The 13,527-nt window shown below is 68.9% G+C and overlaps 1 protein-coding gene across 1 annotated transcript; it reads right to left on the bottom strand.

Annotated features, from left to right (window-relative positions):
• Nucleotide 1: 1 nt before the first annotated feature.
• On the bottom strand, nucleotides 2-12,002 carry DTX1 (deltex E3 ubiquitin ligase 1). Its single transcript, XM_075769619.1, has 10 exons — nucleotides 11,856-12,002; nucleotides 9,906-10,670; nucleotides 5,362-6,022; nucleotides 3,060-3,121; nucleotides 2,739-2,900; nucleotides 2,417-2,478; nucleotides 2,071-2,229; nucleotides 1,796-1,957; nucleotides 1,613-1,702; nucleotides 2-610 (listed from the first exon to the last, which is right to left on the bottom strand). The coding sequence occupies exons 2-10, from the start codon at nucleotides 10,162-10,164 to the stop codon at nucleotides 386-388; spliced, it is 1,842 nt and encodes a 613-aa protein (XP_075625734.1). The 5' UTR covers nucleotides 10,165-10,670; nucleotides 11,856-12,002; the 3' UTR covers nucleotides 2-385.
• Nucleotides 12,003-13,527: the final 1,525 nt, after the last annotated feature.

Consider the following 13,527-nt stretch of genomic DNA (forward strand, 5'->3'; position numbering starts at 1 on the left):
ACACTGGCCCGGCGCGGGGTGTATTCTGTAACACAGAGATGTACACACGGCACCGGCTGTACGCAGCTCCGTGGGGCGGCGGCGGGTGGCACGGGTGGCACGGGTGGCACGGGTGGCACGCGGCGGCTGACGCGCAAAGAGGCCGCGGGTAGAAAAAGAAAAGCACCAGCCCACGATGCTATCGCCACGGGAGCGGGGCAAACCGGGACGGGGAAAGGGGGAGACGGACAACGGGGACACGTGGCGGGTGGCACCGGGTGGCCCAGGATGGGAGAGACGAGCCCATGGGCAGGGCTGCGGCATCGGCAGCGAAGCGGCGCGGGCGGCAGCGGCACGGGAGGGGACACGGGGCGGGGGGCGGGGTGGGGAGCCCCTCACCCTTGCCTCAGTCCTTCAGGGTGGCCTCAGAGACGCCCTGGGCCAGCAGCTCGGCCAGGACGTTGTCCAGGTAGTTGGGGTCGGGGTAGCCGTGGCCCGTCAGGTTGGAGCCAAACTCGGTCTTGTGGTGGATCTCGTTCCACACCACCGTGTCCGACTCCCCCGTGGTGTTGGAGGTGCCGATGGTGAAAATGAGCCGCCGGTCCCAGGCCACAATCAGCAGCTTCAGCACCTGCGGCGGGCGGGCACGGCCATCGCTTGCCCACCCCGCACCCGCAGCCATCCTCCCGCCCGGCACAGCACAGGCCCCAGCACCCCAGGGGGCAGGATTCAGAGCCGGCGTGGTGTCCGCATGGTGCCACCCTTCCCTGTGGCACACCCCAGCCCCACCCCTACACTGCTGCATCCTCCTCATCCCATCCCATCCCTTCCCATCTCATCCCATTCCATCCTGTCCCATCCTGTCCCATTGCGTCCCATCCCGTCCCATCCTGTCCCATCCCATCCCATCCCTTCTCATCCTGTCCCATCCCGTCCCATCCCATCCTGTCCCATCCTGTCCCATTCCATCCCGTCCCATCCCTTCCCCATCCCGTCCCCATCCCATCCCCATCCCCATCCCATCCCCATCCACATCCCGTCCCCATCCCCATCCCGTCCCCATCCCCATCCCCATCCCATCCCATCCCCATCCCCGTCCCATCCTGTCCCACCTGTCCCATTCTATCCTGTCCCATCCCATCCCCATCCCGTCCCATCCCCATCACATCCCATCCCATCCCCTCCCCATCCCCATCCCATCCCATTCCATTCCATCCCATTCCATTCCATCCCATCCCCATCCCATCCCCATCCCATCCCCATCCGATCACATCCCCATCCCATCCCCATCCCATCCCATCCCATCCCCATCCCATCCCCATCCCATCCCATCCCCATCCCATCCGCATCCCATCCCATCCCATCCCCATCCCATCCCCATCCCATCCGCATCCCCATCCCATCCCATCCCATCCCATCCCCATCCACATCCCCATCCCATCCCCATCCCATCCCATCCCATCCCATCCCCATCCCATCCCCATCCCATCCCATCCCCATCCCATCCCATCCCCATCCCCATCCCCATCCCATCCCCATCCGATCCCATCCCCATCCCATCCCCATCCGATCCCATCCCCATTCCATCCCCATCCCCATCCCATCCCACCCTGGTGCCATCAGGGACACTCACCTTCCTGCCCTTCTCGTTGTCGGGCAGGTAGCAGTGCCGCGGGAAGCCGCGTGCCGTGAACTTCTTGCCGGGATTGGGGTGCTCCGGGCCCTGGGTGGGAGGGCAACGGGGTGAGTGGGTGGCTCAGGGAGGGGGCACCCAGCCCGGCGGGGGTCCCGGGGGCGGCGGGCACAGGTACCTCACCTGGATGCCGGTGGGGATGTCGTAGACGATCCGGATGGTTTTGGAGTCGGTGTAACCCGGGAGGGAGTGGGGAATGAGGTGAAACTCCATCTTCCCGGGGGGCTGCGTGCCCGTCTTCTCCCCGTAAATGGCCTTACAGGTGGGGCACTGCAGGCTGCCGTCCTGCGTGGGCACCCGGGCCGGCGTCAGGGACAGCGCCCACCCCACGGCACCCACCCGTGGGGACGGGTGACGGCGGGGAGGGTGTCGTGCCGGCCGGGGCGGTCCCGGCTCACCTTGTTGCCGTTGTTGTACATGGCGAGGAGGCAGAGGAGGTGGTACATGTGCCCGCACTTGCCCAGCTTGCCCACCAGCTCCGGCTTGATGCCCCTGTGGCTCAGGACGCCCTCGTAGCCCGAGGAGGTGACCAGCCGCTCCATGCAGATGGTGCAATCCTGCCGGGCACCAGCACCCGGGTGGGATGGGGCGGGGGGGGGGGGTGTCACCCCGGGCTCTCTGCCCGCCACGGGTGGCTGCCCATCCCCTGCCTGCCCCTCTCCCCCTGCCCCAGCCCCGCGAACCTCCAGCGGCCCCGGGGTGAGCCCGTGGGCCGAGCCGCGGTGCCCGGGGATGCCCACTCACCTCGTCCGGAGGGTTCTTCACTTTCTGGATGTAGCGGCGCACCACGTCCTCGGGGGTCTTGCCTGCCGCGGGCAGAGGTGGGGGGGACGCCATCAGAGCCTGCCCGCGGTGCCCCCAGCGCCCCGCCACCCCTGCTGCCAGGATGGGCACAGCACGAGGAAGAGGGGGTGCCAGCATGTGGCACGGAGGAGCTGTGGGCATCACCCCAAAACCCTCGGGCAAACCCCACCCCTGCGGGCGGCAGCACTGCCCGTGCCTCAGTTTCCCCTCCGGCAGGGGCTGGCGTGGCCGAGGGCGCGTGGGGACACCGGCAGCTCCTTACTCTTTTTGAGATGTTTCTTTTTGGTTTTCCTGCAGATGCCGTTGACACCGGGCACAGGTTTGATGTCACTCTTGCTGACGGGCGGCGGGTGCAGGATGGGTTTGGGGGCGCGGGTCAGGCAGACGGGCAGCCCGGCGGCGCACATGAGGATGCCCGTCATCCCTGTGCCGGGGAAGAGGTGCTGTCCATCCGTCTGCCCAACATCTGCCCGTCCTTCCCACCACCCGGCCGTGTCCCAGCCCCGTGCCCTGCCCCTCTTGCCCCCCAGACCCCCGATGTCGCCCCACAGTGACACCCGGCCGGTGGCAGGACCCCCCTTACCTGCGAGGGCAGGATGGACGGGGCCGGTGCTGTTCAGGTTCTTGACCGGGAGGGCTGGCACCCTGCGCAGAGACCGGAGGGGAAGGGGCTCAGCCGTGCTGGCAGGGCTGGCACATCGCCCCCGCGTACGGCACGTCCCCAGGGCAGCATCCTTCCCGGGGGGGGGGGCACGGGACAGGGTGACCCCTCGCCAGCCCTGGGGGGTTGTGTCCCATCCCACGGGGATGTCACCCAGAGCCGTGTGCCCATCCCTGGGGACACGATGGTGCTGGGGACATCACCTCCTCCTCCATCACCCGGGGAGGGTGCCTCACCGGGATGTCCCTGGCCATGTCCTGTGTCCCACGTTCCCCCATGGGGACCAGCCCCGTGCCTCGGCAGCCCACCCGTCACCTCCCGCCTGCTCGTCCCCGCTGACCCACGGCACCTCCCACGGGTGGGTGCACCCACGGCTGGGTGCGCGCTGGTGTGTGCACGGCGCTGGGTGTGCACCCATGCGTGCAAAGCTGGGTGCGCGGCTGGGAGCGCAAGCAGAGGCGTGTGCAGGCAGATCTGGGTGGGAGCTGGGTGTGGGCAGGGACGGATGGGGCTGTGCCCACCCGGGGGGGTGGACGGAGGGAGGGATGGGCAGAGGGAGGGAGGGAGGGATGGATGGAAGTGTGGCCGAGCAAGAGTGTGGAGGGATGGAGGGATGGAGGGAGGGATGGATGGATGGATGGATGGAGGGAGGGAGGGATGGAGGGATGGAGGGAGGGAGGGAGGGATGGATGGAGGGAGGGATGGAGGGATGGAGGGACGGATGGAGGGAGGGATGGAGGGACGGATGGAGGGAGGGATGGAGGGATGGAACAGAGCACACACTGGGATGGAGGACGAGCACAGAAGCCCAGCCGAGGAGCCCTGTGTAGTGCCCGAGTGCTCTCCTTCCCCGGCGGGGGCTGCCTCAGCTCGGCAGCCTGGACAGCAGCCCCTGCCAGCAGTGACATCCCCCTCCCCAATCCCGAAAGCCCCCCACGCACACAGCCATCGCGGTGACGAATTCGGCAGCGCTCAGCCCCTCTGCGGGTATTTTCCCTCCCGTTCCCAAAGCCGCCCTTACCCACACCACGGCCGGGGCAGTGGTGGAGGTCCCGGCCCAGCCCCCCCAGGCTCTTCCTGGCCCTCTCCTACCTGTCCATGGGGACGCGGGGGATGGGACCTGCGAGCCGGGACGGGGACAGGGACACTGATGGGGACGGGGACCGCTTGGCCCAGCGCCCGGCACGCGGAAGCGAAAGCAGCACGTCAGCGGGGGAAGGAAACGCGCCAGGACCTGCCGGGGGCTCGGTGAACCTGCCTGCCCCCCCCCCAGCCCCCACCTCCCAGCCCCAGCTGGGACCCCTCTGCCCCCCGCCGCGTCCCCCAGCCTGGGACCGGATCCTGCCGCCGCGGCAGGGAGCTGGGAGCCATGGGACAGGCTGTCCCCTTCTCCCTGGGGATGGCTCGCTGCAGCCGGGGCGTTCGCTCCCCTCCGGGGGGGCTCTGACCAAAGACCCCAGGGCTGGATGTAGCCGAGCGAGCGGCACCAGGGCGTTCCCACGCCGGCAGGCTGCCAGCCGCGCCATCACAGCTGCTCGTCAGGTCGGGCTTGGGGCCATGGCCGCTCCTGCCTGCCCTGCCTGTCCTTTGGCCGGTGACAGCCTGGTGTCCAGAGTCCCGAGGGGACAGCAGGCCGACCCACCGAGGGGTCCGGCCGTGGGGGCTTGAGTGCTGGGACAGGGACACCCACTGGGACACCCCACTGGGGGTCTGCTCCCCCACCCGCATCCCCTCGGCAAGTTCTTCCCATCCATGGAGGGGACACTGAGGCTGTGGTCACCACGACTGGTGGCGTCGGGCCACGAGCTGGAGTCATACAGCCCATGGTGGCCAGCGGGGACACAAGCGCCCTGGGACCAGGCACTCCGTCTCCTCCAGCCGGCACGGCACGGCATGGCACGGCACGGCACGGCACGGCACGGCACGGCACGCTGCACAAATCACCGCAGCCCCTCTGGGATCCAGGGAACCACCTGGGACGAGCCAGCTGCTGGGGCTGTCCCCCCTGTCACCACATCCCCAGGGTGGGCTGCCTGGGGCTGGAGGTGACACCGTGCCAGAAGCACCAGGGCTGCTTGTGCCAGGTGACAGCAGGGGACAAGGCACCTCCATCTCTCCTTTCCCCCCGCCCTGTGTGCCCATCCCCGCGCCCATCTCGCCCGGCATCCCCAGACCTCGGTGCCACTGTCCCCTTCCCCAGGCCACCCTCCCCCAGCCAGCTTACCCCGGGGGGACGGTGGCACGGGCGCCGAGTCCAGCCCCCCGCTGCGTGCCGGGCCGGTTGAGGTTGTTGAGCCCGGGCAGCAGTGCCCCGCCGGGCACACTCTGGCTGGGGGCGAACGCCCCGCCAGGCACCCGCAGCCCCTCGCCCTTGGCCGTGCCACCCGTCACCGCCGCCGTCCCCGTCCCCACCGGCCACAGAGCTGCCCCGGCGAAGGTGCTGCTCTGACGGACGGCGCCCGGGTAGAGCTTGCGGCGTTGGGACGCCAGGATGGCATTGGAGGCGGCACGGGTGCTGTTGACCAGCAGGCACTGCGGGCAGGAGCAGGGTGTCCCCGTGCTGGTGCCCACCGGCCACGACTGTGACTTGGGGATGGAGCCCATGGTGAGGGGATACGCCAAGTCCATGCGACGCCGGAGCCGGCGCTTGCGTTGGGTTTGCCGGTTCATTTGGGACATGCTGCTGAAGTAGATGAGGTAGCAGAAGCCCAGGGAGGAGAGGTCCAGCCAGGGGTGCTGCTTCTCGTAGGCGTTCTGGATGGTGATGCAGATGTCCATGTCGTAGGGCGTCCAGGAGCTGTTGTCGTTCTCCCACTCCCACACGATGCCCTTCCCCGGGGCCGAGGACGGGTCGTAGAAGTTCCTCCGTACGGGGCGCATGGTCCCTGGGGAGACAGCGGGGGTGAGCACCCCAGGGTGCCACCGGAGGGACCCACACCTGCATGCACATGTGCGTGGCCGGTTCCCAGCCCGGCACCCCCCAGGGATGGGGATGCAGAGGCACTTTGGGGTGCAAGTGGCCATTCTCACCCTCCATAAAGCACCCCAGGGTGCCGAAGGGGCGACAACCACTGCACCCCACCAGGCAGCACCCGCCTCCCCTCTGCCGAGCAGCGGCGGCCGCGGCGTGCGACGGATCGATCGGCGTGTCTGCAGGGCTGCGCCTCCCCGGGGACTCGTGAGGCTCAACAACCTTCCGTTAGCGGCGGCGGCTTGGCCGCCGGCCGGGCTGTTGGCAGTCGGGATCAGCCGTGGGTGATGGCGCTCAGCTCCCGGCGCCTCTTTCCATCCCTCTGGTCCAGGTCCATCTCCGGTCTCCTCAGCCGGGGTCCCCTCGCCATCCCCGGGGCGGGGGGAGCGTTTCCCGGTCAGGAGGGGTTTCCTCACAGCTGCCACGGCTCCGGCCGGCGCGGACAGTCAACGGGAGCGAGGCGTTGTCCCCCGCGCACGGCCAAATCCCGGCCCCTCGCTGCTTGTTTGCGAGCGAGTCGGACGCCGCAGCTGCCTCTGAAGCTCCGCGGTGGGGGGAGGCATCGCAGCCCCCTCCTCGAGCCGCAGCCCCGGCAGTGCCCCCGCAGCACCGTGCCCTTCTATCCCCTCGCCAGCACCGTTTGCCCAGCCCGATTAACGACGCTAATAACGGTCATTAATCATAGGCCGCGTCAGGCAGCGGAGCCCGGCCCCAGCTGCCGGCTTGTGCTGAGGCAGCTCTGCCGGCGGCCCCACGGGAGGGAGGTGGAGAGGCTGCTCGCCCCGCTCCGGCACCCCACGGAGAACTGCTCGTCCCTGCTGCCCGCTCCTGCCCCCATCCTGAATCCCACTGCCGGCTTACATCCCCATCCCTCTGCCCACTCACATCCCCATCCCTCTGCCCACTCACATCCCCATCCCTCTGCCCACTCACATCCCCGTCCCTCTGCCCACTCACGTCCCCCTCCCACTGCCCACTCACGTCCCCATCCCTCTGCCCACTCACGTCCCCGTCCCTCTGCCCACTCACATCCCCGTCCCGCTCACCCCCCTGCCCTGCGTCCCGCTGGTGCTCACATCCGTGCCTGCCTCCTCGCGCCCGTGTCCCCCATCCTGCTGCCCGCTCATGCCCGCGTCCCGCATCCCGCTCACATCCGCGTCCCGCGTCCCACATCCCGCTGGTCCTTGCATCTGCATCCCATGTCCCGCATCCCGCTCACATCCGCGTCCCGCATCCCGCTGCCACGAGCAGACGGGGACGAGGCGGGGGGACACCCCAGCCCGTGCGTGTGGGCACATGCAGCTCCAGGTCCCTGAGGGCCACCAGCTGCCCCCAGCCCCACAGCCCCTGCCCCCCCGCCAGCCGTGATGGAGCCGCAGGGCCGAGCCAGTGTCCCCAGGGCCACAGGGAGGGGACGCGCGTCCCCGCTGCTCAGAATGGGGTCACCTCATTTCGCACCGTCGCTGGTTCCGCTTGAGTTTCTGCCCCCCCTCACCCCCAGCCTCCTGCCCCACCTTCCCTGTGTCCCCATGCCACAGCAGGCACCAGGAGCACCCTCAGCACAGGGGACCCTCGTGTCCCCAAGCACCACGGGACCCCAGAGACATTTCGCAGCCTCCAAACCCAGCTGTCCCCAGGCCACGTCCGAGGGCAGAGATGATGGATGGAGGCGGATACGGGGATGGGGCACACGGAGACGCCAATACCAAGGATGATCTACGGGATGAAGCCAAAGAGATGGCCACGTCCCCTCCTGTGACACCCCTGGGGACAGCGAGGTCCCTTTCTCAGCATCCCTGTCCCCAAGCCCCGCTGGCACGGGGACTGCGGTACCCAGAGACATCCCGGGAAGAGCGATTTCGCTCCCGGCAGAGAGCACCCATGACCATGGGACGCGATGCCAAGTGCCCGCTGTCAGGGGACGATGGGTCCTGGCCAAAGCTGGCAGGAGGTGGCACGGGGTCAGCCAGGGTGTCCTGGTGGCACCCGCAGCCCTGAGTCAGCGCGGCCGCGGTCGCCGGCACGACTGTGCCGGCGACCGCGGCCGCGCTGACTCAGGGCTGCGGGTGCCAAGTTGCCCCTTGCCAAACCCGTGACCGGCTGGAGACCGATTTGGAGCCAGGCTTGATGGCAGAGACAGGGGGACAGGTCCCTGGCTTGGTCCCCATTTTGGTCCCCAGCCCGTGGCGGGAGCCACATCCACACGCAGGGTCATTCGCCATCGCCGGTGACCGGGAATGGTGGCATCGGTGGCCGGGTGAGGGGGGGCACAGCCATGGGAATCCTGCTCTGGGGTGGCCCCCTGGGTGTCCCCAGGGAAGCTTGGGGGGGCTGGGGGTGTCACCCAGTGCGTGGCAGGTCCCCTGCCTGCTCTGCCTGGCCTGGGGCCAACCCTGCCCTCGGCAGCCCCACGCATTCCCGGCAGGCAGGGATGCGGGGACGGCCAGGAAAGCACCCGAACCGGCGAGTCCCCTGCGGCACAGCCGGCACGCGCCGATTTAATGGGTCACACCGCGACGAGGACGCATTTAATGGGGTCTGGGCTCGGTGCCGGCACGGGACCGGCTTTGATTTCCCCCGAGGATACGTGGCCTGGATGCGCGCCGCAGCTGCATGGCTGCAACCAGCCCAGCGCCCACCGCAGCTCCCAGCGCCCAAACTGGGGCCTCCCCAGTTCCTTGGGGACCCCGAACGGAGCAGCTTTGTGGGGCAGACGGGTGGGGTGACCGGGGTGAGAGTGGAACCCACCACAGCACCCCCCAGGGGGGTGGGAGGGGATAGAGGGACTTGGGACACGTCCCTCCAGGGCAGGGGTCCGAGGCGGAGGGGGAAGGGAGAGGCCAGGAGGAGCCTCGGGGGGGCCACGGGGGGAGCAGAGGGCGAGGGGACGAGAGGAGGAACGGGAGGGACAGGTGGATGGAGAGGAAGGTGTGCGCAATGGGATGGAGGGACAGATGGAGGGACGGATGGAGGGATGGATGGAGGGATGGATGGAGGGATGGATGGAGGGATGAAGTGACAGATAAGTAAGTAGAGATACACAGGGAGGACGGACAGACAAACAGACACACAATGAGATAGATTCATGGATGAACGGACAGCTGGACAGACAGACAGAACAACAGGCAGATAAATACACACACACGGGGGTGGAAGGATGGAAGGGACGAAGGAAGGATGGATGGGTGGATGGATGGGTGGATGGATGGACGGATGGATGGATGTGTGGATGGGTGGATGGATGGATGGGTGGATGGATGGGTGGATGGATGGATGGGTGGATGGATGGATGGATGGATGGATGGATGGATGGGTGGATGGATGTGTGGATGGATGGATGGGTGGGTGGATGGATGTGTGGATGGATGGATGGATGGATGGGTGGATGGATGGATGGATGGGTGGATGGATGGATGGGTGGATGGATGGGTGGATGGATGGATGGATGGATGTGTGGATGGATGGATGGGTGGGTGGATGGATGGATGGATGGATGTGTGGATGGGTGGATGGATGGGTGGATGGATGGATGGGTGGATGGATGGATGGATGGATGGATGGGTGGATGGATGGATGGATGGATGGATGGGTGGATGGATGGCATGACAGACAAACAGATATGCAGTGAGACAGATGCATGGATGAATGGACAGCTGGACAGACAGATGAATGGAACAACAGGCAGATAAACAGATACACCCTGGGGTGGATGGAAGGATGGATGGATGGATGGATAATGGATGCATGGATGGGTGGATGGGTGGATGGATGTTCCCAGCTCAGCGCCAGCCCCTTACCTGTGTCCTGCCGGAACTGGTGCATGGACTGGAGGTCGATGACATAGGGTGCCAGCTGGACGTCAACCTGGCCCAGCACCACGCTGCCGCGGGCGTCCTCCTTCAGCACGTTCTCGATGTGGTGGCAGACGGCAGCCGAGTAGGGCCGCCAGCGCCCGTGCTCGTTCAGCCACTCCCACACCACTACGCGGGCCAGATTTTGGGGGGGGAAGCCCAGGCCACTGGAGGCCAGCATGGCCCCTGAGCCCTGCCGCGCCATGCCGGGGGTACAGCGGCTCAGCCCCGTGCCATACCCCGGCACAGGGACGCGGGGCTCACCCAGAGCCCCTCCGAATCCTCCTCCCGGTGCCTGCGGGCTGCGGGCTCCAGAGCTCAGCAAAGCAAACGCTGTGGGGCTCTGCAGAGGCGGGTGTTGCCGGCCAGGTCCCCGAGGTCCCTGAGCTGCCCGGTCCCGCTCCCCTGGGGCTGCCGCGCCGGGCTGGGGCCATCCATCACCCGGCACGTCTTCCTCGGCCCTTCCTCCTCCCCGCAGCGCTGGCAGGGCTCAGGCTCCAAAAAGCCACCGGGACCCCCCCCCGGGGCTGCGTCGGCTCAAGGGTGACTGGTGGGTGCAGACGATGCTGAGGGGACACAACCACGGTGCTGTCCCCAAGACACCCCCTCCTCTTCCTCCACGTGTCCTGCTGCTCAGCCTATGTCCTCGGTGGCTCCGCGGCTGTCCCCGCCGCCCAGCACGTCACCGGTGGCAAATGAGGGGGGTGTCACCTGCAAAACAGGGCCACGACGCTGGTCACCCCAGGTACCGCCAGGCGGGTGGCAGCTGGGGGACCGTCCCCATCACCCCCCACGGAGCTGGCGGGCAGCGAGGCCGCTGTGCCCTCAGCCCTGGCAGCGTGGGCTGCCTGCCAGCCCCGGCCGGCTGCTGGCCTCCAACGTGACAGCAGGAATGGGGGGACAGGAGATCCTGCTCACAGCCTCGGGGTGCCGGCGGGGGCTCCGCAAGGCCAGGGAACCCCATCGCTCCCTGCCCAGGCGGTCTGGGTGCTGGGGGAGCCCGCGTCCCCCCGAGCCCGCTCCAGCCGCCGCTGATTTATGATCTGCACTGCAGGCATCGGGCTGGGGGTGATCCCAGGCCGCCAGCCCCGGCCCCCCGCTCCCCCCCGCCCAGCCCCTCGCCCACCTACGGCAGCCCCCAGCCCCACGGGTGGGAGGTCGGGGGGGTGGGGGGGCCGGTTACGCCGCACGGCCGCCGTAGACAGACAGACGCACGGATGCGGCCAGGCACACACAGACACACTGACACAGAGACGCACGCACGGGCACAGCGCTGGCACACGCACAGCCGGTGACACAGACGGACAGTGGGACTGAGACAGACGGACAGACAGACACGGGGACCCACGGCAGCACAACACCACCCCCCCCCCAACCAGGGACGAACGCACAAGCACTGACACAGGCGTGCACACGCGCACCCTCACACCTCTACACGCGTGTGCACCCTCACGCTCACCCAGCGCCCGCCGTGACCCCAAGTGCCGCCGGAGCTGGAGGGACCCTCGCCCCAACCCCGGGGCCCCCCACGGTACCGGGCTGTGGGGACGAGCCCCGGTGCCGGCCCCCCCCGAACCCTTCCCGGGGCCCGGTTGCTCCGGGGAGGGGTGGAAACACCAGGCCCGGCCCCCGGTGCACGGTCCCCCCCCCCCCGGTGCACACCAGCCCCCGGTGCACGATACCCCCCGGTGCACGGCAGCCCCCGGTGCACGGTTCCCCCCTTCCCCGCTGCACGGCTGCCCCCAGCCCCCCCGGTGCACGGTTGTCCGTCCCCCCCCACACACACACCCCCCCCGGTGCACGGTCCCGCCGCCCCCCCCCCGCCTCTCCCCGGCACCCCCCGCCCCGCCATGGCCGCCACCGCCGCCCGGCATCGCCCGCTCCCCGCGCCGCTACCTCCGGCAGCCGCAGCCGCAGCGGGACCCGCAGCCGCACCGGGAGCAGCGGCGGTGGGAGCGGGAGCGGGAGCGGGAGCGGGAGCGGGGCCGGGCGGCGGCAGCTCTCCGGCAGCGCCAGGCAGCCACGGGCACCGGCGGCGGCGGCGCGCACGGCCGCGCGGGAACCCGCACCGGGGACACGCACCGGGACCGGGCACCCGCACCCGGGGACACACGGGGGGGACCGGGCACCCGCACCCGGGGACACACGCACCGGGACCGGGCACACGCACCCGGGGACACACGGGGGGGACCGGGCACCCGCACCCGGGGACACACGGGGGGGACCAGGCATCTGCACCCGGGGACACGGACCGGGACCGGGCACCCGCACCCGGGGACACGCACCGGGACCGGGCATCTGCACCCGGGGACACACGGGGGGGGACCGGGCACCCGCACCGGGGACACGCACCGGGACCGGGCATCTGCACTGGGGACACGTAGGGGACTGGGAACACGCACTGGGGACCTGTACTGGGACTGGGCACCCACAGCAGGGCTGGGCACCCACACCGGGCACACGCACCAGGGACACGTGTGGAGGACCAGGGACACACACTGGGGACACGTAGGGGACCAGGCACCCACACCAGGGACACGCATGGGTGGCTGGGGACACGCACTTGTGACACGTAGGGGACCGGGCATCTGCACCAGGGCTGGGCACCCACACCAGGGACACGCATGGGTGGCTGGGGACACGCACTTGTGACACGTAGGGGACCGGGCATCTGCACCGGGGCTGGGCACCCACACCAGGGCCACACACCAGGGCCAGGCACCCACACTGGGGATGTGCACAGGGGACTGGGCACCCACACCGGGGACACGCACTGGGGACACACACCAGTGCCGTGCATTGGGGAACCCACAGTGGGGATGAGCACCCACAGCCAGCACCCACACCGGGGACCCAACGCACCGTACACCCACACCCGCACCAGGCACGAGGCTAGGACCCACACCCACACCAGGGACCCACACTGGGGACCCCCACCGACGGCGAGCACTCAGCACCCACGTCAGGAACCTGCACCCAGCGCAGGGCCAGGCAGTGGCACCCACAGGTGACCCAGCCCTGGGCCGTGGGCACACAGGCGTGTCCGAGGGGTGAGCGTGCCTGGGCTCACACACACACGCGGAGTGGGGTGCCCCGGGTTGACCAGCCTGGCTGTTGGGGGGGACTTTGTCTCCTTTAGGACATGCGGTTCCCACAGCCCCGTGGGGAAACTGAGGCACGGGAAGTGGCAAGAGGCCCTGACCCACGGGGACACCCCAGTGTCACTCGCCCCCATCACCACCCCCCTTGCCCCGGGGGCTCGTGGCTCTGCCTGCCAAGGGGCAGATTTGGGGACAGATCTGGGGACGGGGGGGTGTCACTCAGGTCTGCCTGCGGAGTGGTAGATTTGGGGACAGATCTGGGGACGGAGGGGCTGTCGCTCTGACCATGCTTGCAGAGGGGACAGGGGGGATGTCACTCTGGCCATGCCCGTGGAGGGACAGATTGGGGGACAGAGGGGTTGCCACTGTGGCCGTGCCCGTGGAGGGACAGATCTGGGGACAGGGGGATGTCACTCTGGCTGTGCCCGTGGAGGGACAGATCTGGGGACGGGGGGATGTCACTCTGG

This window comes from Balearica regulorum, chromosome 17 (genome assembly GCF_011004875.1).
Source record: "Balearica regulorum gibbericeps isolate bBalReg1 chromosome 17, bBalReg1.pri, whole genome shotgun sequence".
NCBI classification, from domain to species: domain Eukaryota; kingdom Metazoa; phylum Chordata; class Aves; order Gruiformes; family Gruidae; genus Balearica; species Balearica regulorum.